General features: G+C 41.3%; 1 protein-coding gene across 1 annotated transcript in view; it reads right to left on the bottom strand.

Moving 5' to 3' along the window:
• The window catches only part of ALKAL1 (ALK and LTK ligand 1), a 33,637-nt gene extending 15,013 nt beyond the window's left edge, over positions 1-18,624 (bottom strand). Inside the window, exon 1 of the mRNA XM_054189565.1 lies at positions 18,279-18,624. Within this exon, the coding sequence (XP_054045540.1) occupies positions 18,279-18,624 (346 nt within the window). The remainder of the gene's footprint in view (positions 1-18,278) is intronic.
• Positions 18,625-18,826: the final 202 nt, after the last annotated feature.

Here is an 18,826-nt window from a genome sequence, read left to right as displayed (position 1 = left end):
CTCATCCTTGTAGGCCTTATCTACATGAGTTGCTGCCTTAAACCCAGGATTATTAATATTCACAGGACATTCACAGGAGAGTAACTGCAATCTATCTGGTTCTACCAAAATCGCAGTATTGCAAACACTGAACATTTTAAAAAATGCACAAAGTATTGTACGAAAGGATTCCTAAACCTGATGATTAAAAAAGAAAAGGACAACTACTACAAACCATAGTAAAGTGAGAAAATGAACACATTAAAAAACATATAAAGAGCAAAGGCATACTGCTTTCCTAATTCAGCATGCCTTGTTTTAATCTGTAGAACTATATGTTTATATGTCCTCATAACATTTGTTTGATGGATTGACATCTGTGCACTACAGTTTAGTGTAGATTTGAAGTATTTCAAATTTCTAGTGCTTCACCCTTTGTTTGGAATGGAAGCTTTTTTTCTTTTTTTTTTTTTTAAGATTTCTAAAAACAGTCTTGAAATAGTTTGAAGCGCTGCCTTTTTATAGTGACCAGGGTCAAATTCCAGTCTCACTGATGGCTGCATGGTCCCTCTCACTCATCAACACCCCATTAATGGGAATTATGGGAGGGATTTTGGACCCAAATACTTTTCAGCTGTGTTGTTATTACAGAGATCTTCAGGTGGGTACCAAGAAAACAGATGACTAAGTTTAGACACTTGATTTCCGTTGGATGTATAGTATTTATTTGAGCGACAGGGCAGCAAGGTTTAGCAGCACTCTTGTTATAACTGCTATGGAAGATTCTGTACGTAATGTAATGTAATGTAATGTAATGTAATGTAATATAATATAATATAATATAATATAATATAATATAATATAATATAAATAGTAGCACAAAAAAAAGCAAGGCTAATGTGACTTGGACCTTTCTTCAAGAAAAAAGGGATATTTATTTCTCTCTGCTAATTGATAAACAGGCAAGACATGTCTTACATTAGGTAGGCACATTCCAGTTCTTTGACAAGGTTATGAACAAGATTCTAGGACGCGCTGCCTGAAATAGCAGACGGCTGGATTTAATATATCCAATAGGTTCGAGGCATATGATTCTAAGTGTGAAATAGTAGCTTTAATTCAACTAATAACTATCTCAGTTATGTTCTGTGTGCTATTACCCACATTGAGTCACGGCCTGTGAGCACCTAAGAGGGAGGAATCTCTACTACTCCTGCTCCCATGCAGTCCTTTTGGTTAAATGCTGTCTTACCTAAAGACTATGCAAGCTTGTAAATATATGATGATGAGCCGGGCAAAACATGCTCTTTTACGCTGAGAAGATGCATTTGTTTGCTATAGTGTTTTATTGCTAACTCCTTCATTCTTTGTTTACTGCAAATCACTAAATGGAGTTAGTTTCTGAATTCATTCAATTTATTTATTACTACATTACAAAGGAGTACACGGGACCAGAAATTAAGTGTCTTACACTCCTTGACACATTTCTGACACAGGGTAAACCTGTAAGTAACACCCTACTGATTCAGCTAGGTTTTATGAAAAGAATGTCCATTATCTAGCTCCTTTTTGGATGTTTCAGATCATAAAACATTGCTGTTCTCATGAAAGTAACTAAACTGCGGCGTACATCGTGTGACGGATAACTTTTAAAACAGTCTGCTTTTTTCAAGTTTCTCTTTCCAAAATGCCAGAATCACTATTGTGATGTGGCCTCAGAAGGTGTTATGCGCCCTTTTGTATTCAAAATTTTCTTTACTGCTGCAGTATTCTCTCCATTCATCTGTGGTAGAAAGTGAATGAAAGTGAAGTTTGCCCTCTTTTTTAAGAGAGACCTTTAGTCCCATAATCCTTGTACCTTTCCACTGGATCTCACGGGGCATAATGAAAGCAGAGCACCCAAAGGTCCTGTGCTATTACGGCCAGTATCATGGCACTCTTGCCACCAGAGTCCCTCCCAAGCACAATCTGTGGGAGGCCTGCCTTCTTTCATGCAAGTGAAGGAAAGTAAAGTTACACAAAGTCCTCTGAGAGAAATTTTGAGTTTTTATGCTTCAGATTAAATTAGTCCTTCAACATAAACTTTCACATAACTAAAACAGTAAGAGCGAACAAAGCAGATAGAAATTAATTTTACTTGAGTTTGCTCCTTTTCATTTTATTATGCTGCTAGTTGGGAAGGATATGGAAGTTCTTACCTTTATAACCAAACTTTCTGACTTGAATTTACAGGAACATCTTTGAGACAACTCAACTGCTCATGTTGTCTCAGTTTCCTACTCCCTGCGATCCACATTACTGCATCATACAAAAGGGAAAGCACCTGTGACAGTAGAAGGGAGGAGGCTGGAAAACACATCCAGGAGTAAGAGAACAAAAGTAGGAGAAACAGGCATGGAAGCATTTGGTGTTCATCTTGTATCACCTGGAGGACCTACACAGGTTACAAGGCACAGAAGAAGAACACCTACTTATCATTCCTACCTTCAACCATACATAGTCAATTCTCAGAAGCTATGGAAGAAAAACTATTTTTAACTAAGTCCCTCCAGTAGTCCTACCAGCAGAAAAGGTTGACTTGCAGTCGTGGGAGGGTGACAAAGACCTGTTCACATCCACAGGAAGGACCCAGCCAGACGCTGTCCTTACTCTTCCCTGCCCATGCCCTACTCTTGCCCAGCCATTGCACTTTGCCTTCTCCCTTCCCTTGCGCTCTGCTTGGCCTCCTTGCCTTGGCTGGTCTCCGCCGAGCTGTGAGTGGGAACAGAGAGTGACAGGAATAGCTAGCAGTGATCGTTGCTATGAAGACAACTAACGGCACGAACAGTAATTCCAGGGAGGCCTTCCTACCTCAGCAGAGCAATGACTATTTACAGCCTGAAAGGGGCTGCCAGCCTTAAGTTCAACACCCTCTTAAGGGCAACAGATTATCCCTAGAGCTGGCTCCTACGAGCCTGGGCACTGAGCTGTGGGAAGGATATAACCTGAGGCTGGAGGGAGCTAACTCACTCGAGCTACAGAAGAAGCATTTAATCACGTCTGAAGTGTCAGGATAAGCGGACAGGGGATGGCAAGGATAGTTTTGCCTGCTGTGAACTGTTCAGATTTTTCAACATTGGTAATATTATATTCCTCCTCTCCCCCTCAAACTTTGATTTTTCTTTGCTTAACTCATTTGTGAAGGGAAAGTAATTGCTCGCTGAGTGCTCAGACACTGTACCTTCATTTCTCAGAAAAAGAAATCACACCTTGTTGCTGCTTAAAGACTGCAATTATCATCACCATGTATTATCATCACCATGAGCTTGGAGAGGCTGAACCTGGCTGGCCAGGGGACAGAGATGCTTGCCACCATCTGATGCCCTCTGTGGTGCGAGTGCAGAAACCAGCAATTAATTATTCTAAATCAGAATATTCCCCACAGTATCTTCCAAGTATGTTCAGAAATATGATACTAAGTAATTTCTCTTTGCTCCGTTCATTTATAATGTCATCAGTTACATGCTGTACCAACAGTCATTCATCATCCAGCCAGAATTTGTAGAAATTCATGTCAGTCTGCAAATTGGCTTTAGGTCTTTCCAAACATTTTTCTTTCTGTCACCTGTCTACCAATATTTCATTCTGTCAGTAGAACCATGTGAAGGCTCTTAGCCAGGTAAAGGAAAAATGTACTTTCAATTGCACATGTGAAGCCTCCTCCCAAAATCTTTCCCTTCTTCCTGAATGTAAGATTGTCAGTCAGCTCCAGGTAATTCAATTTTGGTTATAACTAAACAATCCTTTCAAGTTTTCAACTGCCACTGCCTTTCTTTTGGTAGTTTCCTCACTCCTGCAAAGCTTTCATGACTAAACATGGTGGGTTTTTATTTAATAAAGAATTCTAAAATGCTAAAGGAAACATGAAATAGTGTAACGATAAGAGAAAAAAAAGTTTTATTTCCTTTTATTCATAAAGGTAACAAACATCTCTTATATGTTCATTAAGGAAGAAAAAAATAAATTTTTGCTATAAAGTTATAAGACTTTCAGAACTACAGTTTCTCAATAGGATATTTATAAGCTAATGTCTTTGAGTTGGGGCATACGTCTAATTCTGAGACTGTCAGAGCTGTAATCTGAGATTGCATTAAAAGGAGGAAAATACATGTACCTCTCGAGGTATCTCTTTGAAATTGGCTACCGTCAGAAACCACTGTCTGAACCTGCAATTCCAATTTCCATGGTTAGAGTCACAGAAGCCATTGTTTGAGTGTCAAAGTTTGAAATAAAAACCAAGAACAACTAAGGGAATGCATTCTGTTTAGAGTCTTAGCTTATGCCTACAGTAATAAAACACAAAGCGGTTGTATACTAGCACTTCTCCAGATTCCCAACTGGTACAAGAAATGATTCTAGGAGCTGTCGTACTCTCAAATAACACAGTCTTGAGGGCTGAAAGACACTGGAAGGAGAGTATGGCCTGATTCTGTTCTCCTTGATTTCAATAGAAGCAAAAACAGGTCCTCAATCTGCGTGTAATTCACATGATCTACTTAGCTAAACAATTAAGTCACAGCTCTGACATCTGATATTTATTTTAAGTTCTTTGAGCCAGATTCTCTTCCCTGAGCCAACCCTTTTTTCTATTCTGGTGGCACAAAGGCTATAACAACCATGGATTTTCCCAGCTGGAGATTCTCCCAGCGTGAATAAGGCCTTACCTGTCTGGTAAAACCAACTTTCATGATATTTCTTCCTCCTTTGCACCCTCTGAACCTTCGCCATCTTATGCGAAAGAGCAAAGAGGACAGGCTACTGCCCTCATTACCGTGTTTCAGATATTCTTAGTCTGCATACTTGCCTCTTCAAATTAAAGCTATCCAGTTAATTTTAAATAATCCAGGTACTTTCGTAACTAAAGGGAAAACACAGTCTGCTACGATGCTCCTTCTGCAGTATTTCAGAAAATACACAATTGAGGGTCTCTCCAAGGCATGTTACCAATGAGACATCTCAGAAGCTCTCAACCCTTAAACTATAGGTCACTCCTATCTGCGCAGGCCATGCTTAAGAAGGTAATCATATTGCAAGGTCATCCTTAAAGAAAAGACCTTCAATCCAAGCAAGCCAACTTCTTAAACCCCCCTCTCCACCCCAAGAGAGCAGAGCCTGTGTTAAGGGGTACCCCGAAGACAGCTTCAGCTGAAGAAAACACACAGTTTGATCAGAGTGTTTGTCGACGGTTGCCTGAGTGGGGAACCTTGTGGTTAACGGCTGCTCCTTTTACACTATTTTAGGTGATGTACCCAATGAAAAGATCTATAAATGAGATTAGTTTAATGGAGATGAAAAAATCAGGATGCAGTTTATCGCTGCTCTTATTTGAGTTTACTTTAGGCAATGTTCCATTGTGGAACTGATCTGCTGGGAAATGTGAATCCTCACAGAGGGACTGCCTCATAAATACGCTGTGGGAAGCAGTGGCACAACGCTAAGCCACTGTGAAGAGAGCACCAATTACTCAAACTTCATCCACCTCCTTGAATATGTTTACATTGTCAAGGAATTAGCCAAGGATCTGACTCCAGCCTCAAGAGAAAATGCACTTGCATCCTAATCCCTTATGCCTGTGCGCGTTTCATTAGCCGAAATCTGGAGCTCTCTGGAAGAGAAAGCTCAAGTGTATGCTGATACATAGTGTAGGCCCAAGCTCCTACCCAGCAGCGTGCAGTGGCCTGAGCGTCACAAACAGATATATTCACATTACAGTGTAGACTCTGCCTTGGACCGCTGAAGAGGCCTTGAGTCCAGAAGCAACTGGAAGCAGGAAGCAAGCAGATCCACCAAACAGAAAAAAAGCAGGGGAGTAAATATGGAAAGCGTGTAAAGTCTAAGGAGAAACTAAACTTCTCCTTGGGTGTCCCGCTTTTTTCATTGTATCCCCTTTAGCTACAATACAGTTGTGCCCCATTTCTGGGCAGAAACCCATTCAAAGGTGTGACCTTCAATGAACGCTTACAACGTTCACTGAGCAGCTACCTACCACATTTGACTTCCAGACATGCACTGGGATACAATGGCCCAGCAAAGTAGGCTCACAGCTTCGTGTACCAAGATTTCTGGCCAAGGAAATGAGTCAGCTTGGGAGGTAAACAACATCAAAGACAGTAACATTCAAAATGCATCAGCCCCTTCTGATTCAATGCTTTCTAATCAGCCACTTTCCAATAATTCATTAAGACTTGAACAAAGAGGTTGAAACGTTGGCTTCTCCTAGGGCTTCAGCCAACCATAATGAAATTATAACAGGATACATTTACAAGGTTGAATATCTTGAACTCAGCTATAATGATGTTTATTAGTAATTCTTCAATAGCTGCTCAGAAAGCATATTTGTATTAGCTAATCCTTGCCTGTGGAGACCTTTACATTTGTTTGGCAAAAGAACATTAAGAAGCATGGATTTTTTTTATATTCCTCTCTGTAAATCCCTGTTTCCACCAGAAAATGCTGTGGGATCAAGAAATAAGCCAAACGTAGTGTACATAATTACTTTTCTGCTATTACTATTAGTGATCACTCTAGAAAACAGAACTGGAATGGATATACATGCAGATTAACATATTCTGACAATTTTTACATTTGAAAAATAAATGTTATAAAGAATTTAGCAACTGTACTTTGCATTGCAAGCCTCTTGAACAGCACCATACACATACAGATAAGCCCTGTGTGCATAACTGAAAAGTGCCCTTTTCCTTCTTTTCTCCTCTGTCTTTCGGTGGAAAACACCGAAACACGTTATCTGTTTTGAAAAGTAGAAGTAAAAATATGAAAACAATTACAGATCTGATGTATGAGTTTATGCAAAAGGGCTCCCTTTTTTTTCAAAGAGATTCTAACAAGCAGGTAAGGATATCCCTCAAGCAATTCAAATGTATGTCATTATGAAACCTTTGCTATTTTGAATACTATGCTGTGAATATGTACTTCACTCTTTCCAAGAGCAAAGATGTATTACTATACTAATTGTTCATTAAACTATGAAAGGATAATGCACTGAAAATATTGAGACATATAGGTAAGACTGGTCAAACTATGCATTAATTTAGTGAAGCTGTCTTTTCCTATTCCTTTTTTTTTTTCTGTAACAGATAAAAATTTCCATTCATTCTTCTATCAGCTATTTGAAATCACTAAACTATCGAGACACATATTTCAGCTGAATCCAGAGACCCCAAATTATGCCTGGAAAGTTATTGGAGAGCTCTTGACTGAAGGCAGAACCACTCTTAGAATGAGATAAAAAGACTACACATTGATAAATACGAAGAGGAAATTCACGTCTTGCAATTCTGCAGCACTCTATGCAAGTATTCTGTTTTAGCTATCACGGCTGCTAATAAATGTAGGTTCTAGAATATTTGCATAAATTAAACACAAGAACAGCTGCAATACATCAAAAGCAATATATGAACTAGTGAATCATCTGAATGAAAGCTGATGACATGTGCTTAACTGCATACAAGCCAAACTCTGCACTGACAAACAGGCAAACTCTGTCGGAGTGAAAGGAAACAGAATTGAGTTTGCCAGAGCTTAATTAGACCCTGATCTTTTTGAAATATGAATAGGGTCCAGGTTGATTGCTGTGCAAATGGTAATGTTTAACTGTACTTTACATTTCCTGTGCTTATTTTAGAAATGTTTCTATTTCTTTCTGAATTAGAACAGATTCAGACCTATCATAATACATTAGTAATCCACGGTTTCTCCCTTTTAAGTACTTTATTTTAAACTGCTATATTAAAGGTGTTCCCAGTGAACATATACCATGTTTATACTCAGGCTAAGGTCATTTTACCTTATCACAGCTACATAAGGAGATATCTTCTAAACGATACCTGGGATAAAAATATTTTATTTGAGTGGTACATATAAATGCATCAAACGTAGTGAGCTGTTTAGACTTACTGATATCAGAGGTCTTATCTTTGAGGATCATAAGCAGGTGTAAAATGCATGCAAACCATACATTTCAGAGGGACAAAACGTGCTGAGCAGAAAGCGATGGCCTTAAAAAACAGAAAACACTTTCCAGATCCTGGGACTGAACAAGTTTAATGTTTCTCTGGTTTTTAATACTGATTTCACTGTTACAATATTCTGTTACTCTGATGGAAGTGTAACTGCAGAGAAAAGGAACTGTTACCCAAGATATTCAAGAGTTTTTCTATCTATTCTGAGATAACACCTATCTCATTAGTATTATTTAATCTCCAGATTTACTCCTTGTTTCACTCCTTACTCTGACAGGAAAGGAACAGCTATCCCAGACAAAAGTAAAGAAGGAGAATTAAGTGTTTTCTGGAGGTGCTGCTCAGTTCTGGGTCAGCGGACTTCAGTATAAATGTGCAGCTTGGCTCTGTTTCAAGGATTTTGAAAGCCTGGGCAGCTTAGATAAGGGGCGCCCTATAGTCCCATGCAGCTGTATCACACATATACACGTGGAGTGACTCCATCACGCAGGTGATGTAGAGTTACTGTGTTCGTGAGCAGTACAGCTGGGTGTTAAATTTGCTGTACCTGTGCAGGTCTTATCCACACAAATGATTCATTTTGTAGTAAACCCTTTTCTGAAAGTCTGATAATTGCCTGGCATCTGGAAAAGTGGCTTGTTACTGAATGAAGGGGGGAAGTCTGTGTATATTAACTTTACATGCAAACTTGGGATTTGATCGTATAATAATGGGAAGCACAAATTGTATGGGTTATCTTGCTAAATTATTACTGACCAACAGGTCCATTCAAACATTAGGTTCACAGCATAAAATGGAAGCGATTAGCCTGCTCTAGGTGTCTTCTGACCCAGAAGATTTCTCTGGAGACCACAAGAAATCCTCATATTGGTATATTTTGGCTGTAAGTCTTCGCCCACTGTGTAAAAGATGAGTCCTGAAAATATTTTTCCTAAATTTCCTAAATTAAAATTTCAGGTACAAAATAGAAGTCTCTCACGTGTTAGGCATGTTATGCCATTAACAGACAAGGAAGAAGTAATTACTCTATCATGATTACAGTAATAACATAACAGCTATCTCCTCAGCTAGTCTACTCCAATGGGATTTAAGGGTTTTACTAATTTAGTGCATACACCCAGTACTGCCACATATGCTAAGGATAATGCATTTCCTAACATTTCATTTCAAAGGTTCCTTCTACTGAAATACATCACATACATCTTGATATCGTAAACAGTAAGGATTAAGGAAAAAAAAGGTGTCTGACTCTTTTCCAGTAGAGTTTTATTTTGCTTTTCACCTTTTACTTTTCACCTGCTCAAGTGAAAAGGAAAACACCATTTAGGTAGCAAAGCCTTAATTAGATTTGTGGCATGTTACTCCTGAAGTTGTCCAAAATCTGCAAGGAGCATGACCATAGTTGCTTTTATGATGCAACTTTAAATGTTTTTCTTCAAGCCAAAGACACAGATTTCAAATCACGTAGTAAGAGAACATGTACGAAAATGCAATCTAACCAATGTAATTGAATTGACAAAGAAAGACCTAATAGACTTAAAAAAAAAACCTTCAAAAAAAAGTTTAAATATTCTTAGTATACAAAGTTGTGCCTCTACCATAAATGGTTTTGGTTTGATTACATAACCATTGTAATTGTGTTTTTAAAAACAAAACATTAGGATTAAAAAGTAACTCCAAGCAGTATTTTCCACTGGTGTTAAAGCCTGTATTAAACAAACACATTTTTATGCACCGTTTTAGTAAAATCAGTAGACCATTGCACATCAATGATTTTTTGCCCAGCAGACATAATAAAACATAGAAGAATATAAAAATGGCCACTAACCAATCAAATAATTGGATCCTTCATGTGTTAAATCTTGTTTATACCCTCGAGATGAAGAGTTGCACCCTCAGTGTGTAATCAATATTCAATCAATTATCTCACTGGAGCAACTGTTTTCCAATTGACCGACATTAAAAATGCCCAAACCACAAATGAATAGCCTGTAGGACTTCCACTAAGTCGTAACCTCTAATTCACAAGTGACAAAATGATGCAGTCATCCTTAAATCGAATAGAAAAGCCAAGCCATCATCTGAGGCTAACGCAAGAGATCAGCTGCACTTTTTCTAGCAAAATGCTTGCCACCTCCTGATTTCTGGTCATTTTGCAAGTTTCATTTTGACGTATTTTCTTCACCAGAGTTAAGTTTTGGTTGTGGTGTCCTGGGCAGAGAGTACGTGCAATCGCTTAAGTGTAAAACAAACAAACAAAAAGTCCCAGAAAACACATTTTTTTCCAACTAAAAAAAAATCTGTCTCACTCTGTGTAACACTGCTCATGTGTGCACACATTCACAAATCGTTACATTATTTTCCGACAGTCTGTTTTAATACTCTCCCTCATCATCAAAACCAAATTTAAGCAACAAATTATCAAATGTATTTTGATATGCTTTTCCTGAAAAAGTAGATATTTACTATGGCTATTAAAGTGCACTTATTTGGTATGTTTTAAAACAAGCCTTACAAAATACTAACATGGGATTTGCTCACCTTTAGTAATTTATTTTTTTTACTTTCCTGAAAAGTACTAGATAAACACCACTGAAAATTTTAGTTTCTAGAAAACAGGTAAGTGTTAATAAGGGGGATATTTTCCCCTTCCTACAAATTACTTTCAGGTCACTTGGAGAGGTCATCTTGAAGAATAAAACAATCCCAAAGCGGACAGTGGCACTACATATATTTTGGACATGGAACCAGCCTCCCCCTCTCTCTGCAGCCTTCCAATGGCTATTTTCCCAGATGGTGCATCTTCCTTGGGTCCCTCATTGATTTTGAGGTTTTCCTTACAGCTTTGCACAGCGGCTACTACTATGTGCTGATTTTTACACTGTTTTAAGCACTTCGGAAAATACAGTCTACATTTAGAAGCCAACTTTGTGACTTTCAAATCACGTGTAGGTCCAAAACATTGCATCATTCTCCTTCAAATTGTCCTCAAAACCCATTAATTAAAATATGAGTCTGCGTGCCTATATACATATGTATGTATGTATAGTTACACTTCTCATCTTTTTAAATCTTTCTCCCTGGATACGTACATATTTAAAAATCAAAATAATGTCCAGACATGAAGCAGTGTGTTTTCAAGGCTAAAGCCTACCTACCAAACAATAAACATATTGCAAAGCCTTACGCCGACGTGCTACTGTTCCCCCACTTCTTGTAGGCTTTCCGTAACCGATTAACACCTGAAATAATAACAAACCAGTGAAACACAGAGACCTACAATTCTTTCTTGATTGAAAATCCAATCTTCATGTCTACAGTAAAGAAAAAAATACACCGACACTTCAGTTTGCTCACAGGCTCAGGGCCGAGCCAGACTAATTGGAAATGTGTGCTATAGTTCCTGGGCTACAGTAATGCACTTGGATCTACTTTGAAGTGACATTTCTGTTTTACTTGTTATTCGCTTCCCTTCATATTGGAGGAGTCTTGGTGTACTGCAGGCCCAACCCAATTCCGGCATAATTCAGTGAAAATTTTGACATTCACTTTTCTGGGGCTAGGAGTGTACGTGAGTAATTGTGTCTTCTGTCACGCTAAATGCATTTTTTTCAAAATATGAAATAGAACTAAAAGAAAAACCAGACGATCTCCCCACATTGAATAAAGAAGAAGTCGCTGGCTTTTTATACGCAATAGCTCAATAAAAAAAAGCTTTTCCATACGCTGACATCGTATCTTGCTCCTGGCAGATATGCTACCTGAAACGCTCGCTGCCCAGCGCGCTGCAGTTCCACAAGGTCCCTCCCTTCATGTGCCCTGACAGTGCGCAACGTCAGGTCGATTCTGTAAGGTATCGAGCACCCTCAGTTTGTGATTAATGAAGTAAGAGCAGAGCCCCTTGGAGAGCCAGTGTCATCATTTCATTTGAAGGACTACTCTGATGGACTTCATTGTATTTTAAACCTCCATACGCGTAACAACTGTGTTTTGTCTTTGCTCGCTCACTCATCAGCTGTCATGGCTGGTTCACGGACTTGACATTCTCCGCTGCACAGAAGATTTCTGGCATACTCTAGATTTCAGATGTCTTCTGTTCAGTGGCCTAGCTCTACTGCCTGGAATTGATGTTTGCCAAACACACGATACTGCTTTTACAAGGCATATTGCACAATACACCTAAAAACCCAAGCAGTCAAGGAAAGAAACTTATCAGCAGGGTTGCGGGTCCTAAAGGCATCGTAACCACGAAGGAGCGGGACACAACGATAGATCCAAGCACTTGCGCAGAATTGAAGGCTGAAGGAATACAGACTTTCTGCAGCATTTGGGACTTAGTTAAATTAGAAAATAAGAAAGTCAGCATGCAAACTAGAGACACTGAGAACACGGACATCTTACAGTTTGGGGAGCTAGTACAAAGGTAACACTTTGCGGAAGGAAATGCTGGTGATAAATAACAGCCGACCTGAATGAAAGGCAGTAAAGTCAAGGCTCATCTCATTAAAAATAGCAAAAATGGTGGAAAAAACAAAATGCTTGCGAATACAAATACAGTTACAAATATGCACTTGTCAGCATTAAACCTATTGGTGTGTGGAACTATATATTTATTACAGGAAAGAGTAAGTAATGGGTCATTAAAAAGTGGCCAGTATCAACTCGTTTAGGAGAATTTATCAAGGAAAATTTGAGGATGGCTTTGAGATCAAAATGTTATCAATATATTTAATGAAAAGTAATTCTTTCTCCTCACCCAAATAAAACACTATGTAACAAAAAATCTGTCCTGCCTACTTGTATTTTTGGGGTAGAATTGACAGACAATCTTGGTATGCACAGAGACAATGGTTATTTCCACTGAACACACCGGGACTGTTCACATTTCTGCATCATGGTGTGGTGACATCCTTGCAGCCCCTCTGATCTTGGCTCAGAAACCATTGGCCTGGGCAGCACGTTGCCCTGTGGCATCTATACTGCTTCCAGTACCCAAGATAGTGGCACCCTTCCATGGAGACTGCCGTATAGAAGTTTGCCAAGAGGAATAATACCTAATGATTCATTAATGTGTTAATTTATGAGAAAATACTTTCTTTTGACTACTAGGTCTTGAATATGCAGTGTTATAATTTATTTGCCTATCATGTCCATCTCAATAAAAATAAAGAAAACTAAGTCCCTTAACCATTTGGAATAAGGATGATATTAAACATCTGAAAGCAGAATATATTTGCCTGGTTCGGTTCCAGAAAAGCCTATCCACCAACTCCACTGTAAAAATGATTTATTAAAAACTTCAGATGTGGAATCAGGAATAATTACTATTAGCCAACAAAATTTAATTTGATTTTTTAATGTAGCGGTTACTCTTCTTTTAAATCCATTTCAGTTTCTGAGGTAATGTCTGTACTGGTCTGTTTTGGTAAACATGTGATTTTGGAGAATGTCATTTTTATTAACTTTCATCTTCTTTTAAGCCTCCCGAATGCCCGGCAATTCCTATTAACACAATATATTTTAAAAAAATAATAATAATATTTTATTAATAGGAATAATAATTGGACAAAACGTAAGTACTACTTATGTAATAAGTAGTACATAACACAAAGAACTCTGTGTTATGCCGTACCATACATTTTAATTTCCTAGATGCAAGGTTTACATTCTTCAATGGTCTTTTTTCACTCCAGATCTGTAATTACATTCACTGCAGTAGTTTAGTATTAGGCACAGCGCGTCTTGCAGAATTAGGGACTTGCAGCTGTAGCTATCACTGCACTTACAGGATATTTTTTAAGCAAGTAAAAAGAACAAAACTTTTCTTATGCCTTACAAAAGGTTACAAGTTTTTTATTCAACCATAAACTAAAATAAACCTCAAACTTATCTTTCAAATCTAGCTCATTATGAACAATGGTTAAATTAGCACCATGTCTTGGGACAACTTACAGTTTTCTTCTGCTCACGTATAAGAAATTTTGGCATAAAACTGAACTCTCAGGTTTAACCTCAAAGTTTAAATAGTTTGAGGGCCAAATTCTCTCATCTGATATGTTATTCTAAATCTGAAGTAGATATGCTCAGGAGGCTAATTTGAACATACTGCCAAATTGAGAGCAATATTTATCTTCATTCCTTCATGCTCGAAAAATAACTAATCAAAATGTTTTAAAATGCCTTGCTGGTCTCCCAGCACAAAGACAAATTTCAGCCCCCTACCCCTGGTAAGTTTAGATAGCTTATTTCTCCACTATCATGGGAAATATGTAAGGAAAGAACAGTTAATGCAGACTTTTTTATTTCTCAAGAATTCTTTTAATCTAATTACATGGAAGCTATTTTGGTTCAGCGGAAAGTGTTTGGATAAAGGTAACAAAGAAAATCTGAAAAGAATAATGAACTATTCTAGTTCCCCCAACGTGACATTCAAAAATAACCTGATGCTGAATCCTCTCTTTGTGAAAACACGTATCTGGGTTCTTACTAAAAAAAAACACCTGACCACAGTTACACATCAGAAACAGGGGATAGTTATGAAAAAGACTGCCCATTGAGGAGCTTTCACAACTAAGCTTAAAAAATTTATGAGACACTTCTTCGTGCAAAAAACCCCCACATTCAAACATAGAAACTTCAAGGAAATCAGGCAAGTAAAGGATGTTGTGACAGAAAATTTAATCCCACTAGATACCATAATTCAAAGCAACAACTTGTATTTTTAGTGACATCCTACCAGAAATCCCAGCAAAAGATGAAGATTGCTTTTTGGTTAGTTGGAATACATTATGTCTTCTGAATACACTCTTCAGAGTAAATGCTCACTCTCATTAATCAGGTCACCAAGAAAAACAGGGACAGATCAGTGTGAGGTAAGACTTTTGAACATGTAGGGATAAAAGAGATAAGAAGTTAAGACAGCTAAAGTGATGGTGAAACTGGTATCTTTATTGCATATGTGGGTGTCCTTCTGGGTCCTACACAATACATGATACCAATCCTCATATGGTCGAGAAGCACACGACATGGAATATATCCCTGATTATTAAGGGGGAAAAAAAGACGTAAAGAGTAATTTATGGCATGGTCATGGCAGTTCACTGCCCCAACACGGCAGGGCAGGTTTGAGTGTCCATACTGTTTCAGTGCTGCCGTGCCCCTTTGCCCCCGCAATGAACCCACCTGAAGTAGAGCACAGCTGCTATTCCCATCACACAGCTCTAGCCCAGGACATGCCCTTGAATCGCCTGGAAGCCACATTCAGATGGAGCACCACAGACCAACTGCTCTTGCTTTTACATCTTATCTACGTGCTCATACCGAGCGGTACATGTAGGGTATCTGACAGTTAGTGTCTCACCTTTCTTTTTCCAGCCTCACTGAAGACACGCTATGATGCTGTGCCTTTTCGTTATGGCCTGAGATAAATGAGCAGGTCCCCACTGCAGTGAGGAGGAGGTCTCATCTCCTCTCAAAACTCACCCCTGGTCATGTGCTCCAGCCACCTGCCTTGTGCTGCTCCTAAAATTCAGCCGGTGGCACTCCATGCCAGCTCTCCTCACTACGCAAACAGCTAACCAAGCCCCCAGATGATATAAAATAACATAAAGGTCTGTGTGGAGGTGCTGCTCGGTGTGTTGAATTAGCTCATCATGTGCTTAGACTAAAGATGGAACCAGTTCCGACAGTGAGGGCAAGAGAGAAGAACAGGAGGGGAAGCACATTTCAGCCCTCCTGCTATTCAGCTGGTTGATAATACAAAGCAGCATCCTCAGAAAAAGAGAAAACACACAGAAGTGATGCTTCTTGCGTGCTCTGTTCTGGATTCGGCACTGCTCTGGATGCATTTTGTTTCAAACAAAAGAAGCAATTGAGCTGCTCAATATTCTCTTAAATCAGACACTTGACTTTGATTTTCAGCAATAACAGATAATCCAAATATATAACTCATTTTAAATGCTTGAGCTGAATGCAACGCCTTTCCTGACTGATGGGAAGATGAGCCATTCTCTTCAGCTGACACTCAGGTACTACCAGCCGGAGCAAAAAGCTGCTGTTAATGTGTTGGTGACAGGAGTTAAAAGAAAAGGGTTGATGACTTGTAAGAAAAGCTTTGTCACAGTTCACTATCCCAAAAAACAAACACACGCCATCACAACGGGTACTAATTTCTATTCTTGCTGTTTGTTCTTAGAAAATTGAGTGAATATGAAAACTTGACTATTATTTAAACTGGAGATATGCCCTTTCTAGGCTGGAGAGAAAGCTGCCTCTGTGGCTGCCCCCAGGACACTGCACCTACACCAGGGACAACTGGAGAACTTCTGTAAGGATGTTCAGCATCCTTAGACCTTTCTGTATACAATACAGTTACTAAAACTAACAATGAATAGAAAACAAGCTTTACTATGTTTAATACTGATGAATTAACGAAAATTCCCCTTCAATGTTATATAAATATTATGAAATATTTATGCTTTATATTTTATAGCTCAATACGATTATTTAGTTAGGAGTAAACATCTCAAATGGGAGATACTGTTGTCCACAATAGACTTTTTCCTCAAGCCACCTGATACCAGTAACTGCTACTCTCAAGTTTATACTTCTCTTCATTCTCCTGAAAAGAAGACATATGTAAAGCTTAAAAAGACCCTTTTACATTTTTTCCTAGAAAAATGTACACTGAGGGTTTGCTCACAGGACATAAAGAATTCAAGACACAGTACGTAACACTCATCACCAGTCCAGTTGATAACCAGCAGCATCTTTTCCTGTCAGCAAACAAATCTGTGGCAATTTGGTTTGGGCTGGCTTTCCCTTAACTACTAGAGACTTCATGCTCTGAAAACACAAGAATATCTGGAAGTTCAGTGAGACACTACAACCCCTTACTGATGGGCTGCTCGGTACCTGGGGCAGATTACACTCAGCAGAAGCTTCCAAGGCCAGAACGTTAATTACTTTTTGCTTGATTTGTCTTTTTTTCAACCCAGTTTCCTCAGACTGTGCAGTGCCCTACCAATCAGTTACTCACCTACTAACTTCTGAACTTGTCACCTAACTTCAGGTTTTTCTGAAATGAGGTTTCGTTTCCTTTAAAATAGACCACTGGACAGAGACAAGCAACTCTACCAGTGTGACTTGGGGAGGGCTGCATCTCAACTTCACCTATTACCAGCCATCAGCCACAAGGGTGCCCTCCAGGGACACAAATCCCTAAGAAACCAAACTTCCCTAGTTCCCCTTATCTTGTTTCTCTCCAGCAGGGTCTCTGGCAAGCAACAAGAGAAAAATATTAGTGGGCTAAAGCCACTTAGTTAGTGGGACAATCACTATAATCTCCTTCTTGCTGAACTGCATTATCCTAACTAACTCACACAAACCTCTCAGCCAGCTCCACTCCAGTAGGAAATGTTTTGCGTGGCTCTGCATCATAACTAGCTGGCAGCAGAGGTGACCTGCTGCCCGGTCTCCTAGTTAAGCACAGCCCGTGAACATCACCAGGCAGCTGTGCTTGGCCCTGAACTGCTCCTGGTTGTCATGGCCCGGCCTGACCCGTGCCAACGCTGGAGAGACGGCTCCCTGCCCCAGGCTGAGCATCCTCCGGAAGGTGAAACAAGCCCCCATGACCAGCACAGCCTGGGTCTCCCGCACCTGCCCCAGCAAACCTAAAAAAATGCATCACATGGGAACCAGTCAAGTTGAAGAGGAAGTTTAAAGGAGTAAGTTCTGACATCTGTCTCTCAGATCGGTCATTTCTCCTCTTTGTGCAAATCAGAGGAGCGGTCCTAAGTTTGGGGAGAAACCAGGCTTCCTTAGAGCTGGCTGCGCTGTAACGCAGGGAAGTCGTGAGGCTTGCTCGGAGGGGCTGTAGATCAACTGTAGCCACAACTGACCTGCCAGCAAAAGATGCTGAAGCCCGAGTGACCCTCTCCTGCTTTGTGTCCCGGATACCCCCCCCCCCCACGGCTGAACTCCTGCCGGGGAGCCGAGCCGGGGCACCGCGCTGCTCCCCCTCCACGTCCCCTGCCACGCCGGGTCCCGCGGGGGAGCGGGGCTGGGCTGCGCTGCCCTCAGCGGGGCTTGACCCCAGCAAAAGGGGAAACCACCCCCGGGGGCTGCCGCCTCAGGGACGGAGAGGGCACCCCCCGCTCCGCTCATCCCGTTCCGGCGGGCTGCCCCGGCGGCGGCGCCGTCGGACTCGGCCGCTGGAGGAGGCGGCAGGGACGGGACCCGGCGGGGGCTGCATCCCCGGGGCACCGCGGTGGCTCTTACCTCCGTGGCGGGCAGCGGCGAAGAGCCGTGGGGGCGGCGGGGCGGCGGCGACGGCCGTGGGGGTCCGCGGGGCGGCGGCGGCGGTGGCGATGGCTCGGGGGTCGGGCGGCGGAGCGCCGCCGCCACTGCTGTACCGCCGGGAGATCACCCGGTCCCGCCGCGGCGGGCGGGGCGGCAGCGGGCGGCCGCCGTCGCCCAGGGCTTGGAGGAGGAGGTCGAGGAGTGCCCCCCCCTCGGCGCCGGCGGCGGGCACGTCCCCTCCCTCGGCGCCCGGCGGCGGCGGGGCCGAGGCCAGCAGCAGGAGCACGATGGCGGGCAGCGCCTGGCGTTTCTTCGCCCCTCGCATCTCTGCGGCGCTGGGAGGAGGCAGAGAGCGAAGGCGGTCAGCGCCGGGACCGGCCCGCAGCCCGCCCGCCCGCCCCCCATGCCGCGCCCGGGGGGCACTCCCGCGGGCGCGGAGGCGGTGCGCACCCCCCGGCCTGGGCGCAGCCCCGCGGAGCGGCGGCGGAGGCGAGGCGGAAGACCCGACGGGCCGCCACCGGCTGTCC

The sequence above is a fragment of the Rissa tridactyla genome, chromosome 2 (genome assembly GCF_028500815.1).
Source record: "Rissa tridactyla isolate bRisTri1 chromosome 2, bRisTri1.patW.cur.20221130, whole genome shotgun sequence".
Lineage (NCBI taxonomy): Eukaryota > Metazoa > Chordata > Aves > Charadriiformes > Laridae > Rissa > Rissa tridactyla.
The sequence above is the reverse complement of the archived record's forward strand: the minus strand, read 5'-3'. Positions and strand labels throughout refer to the sequence as shown.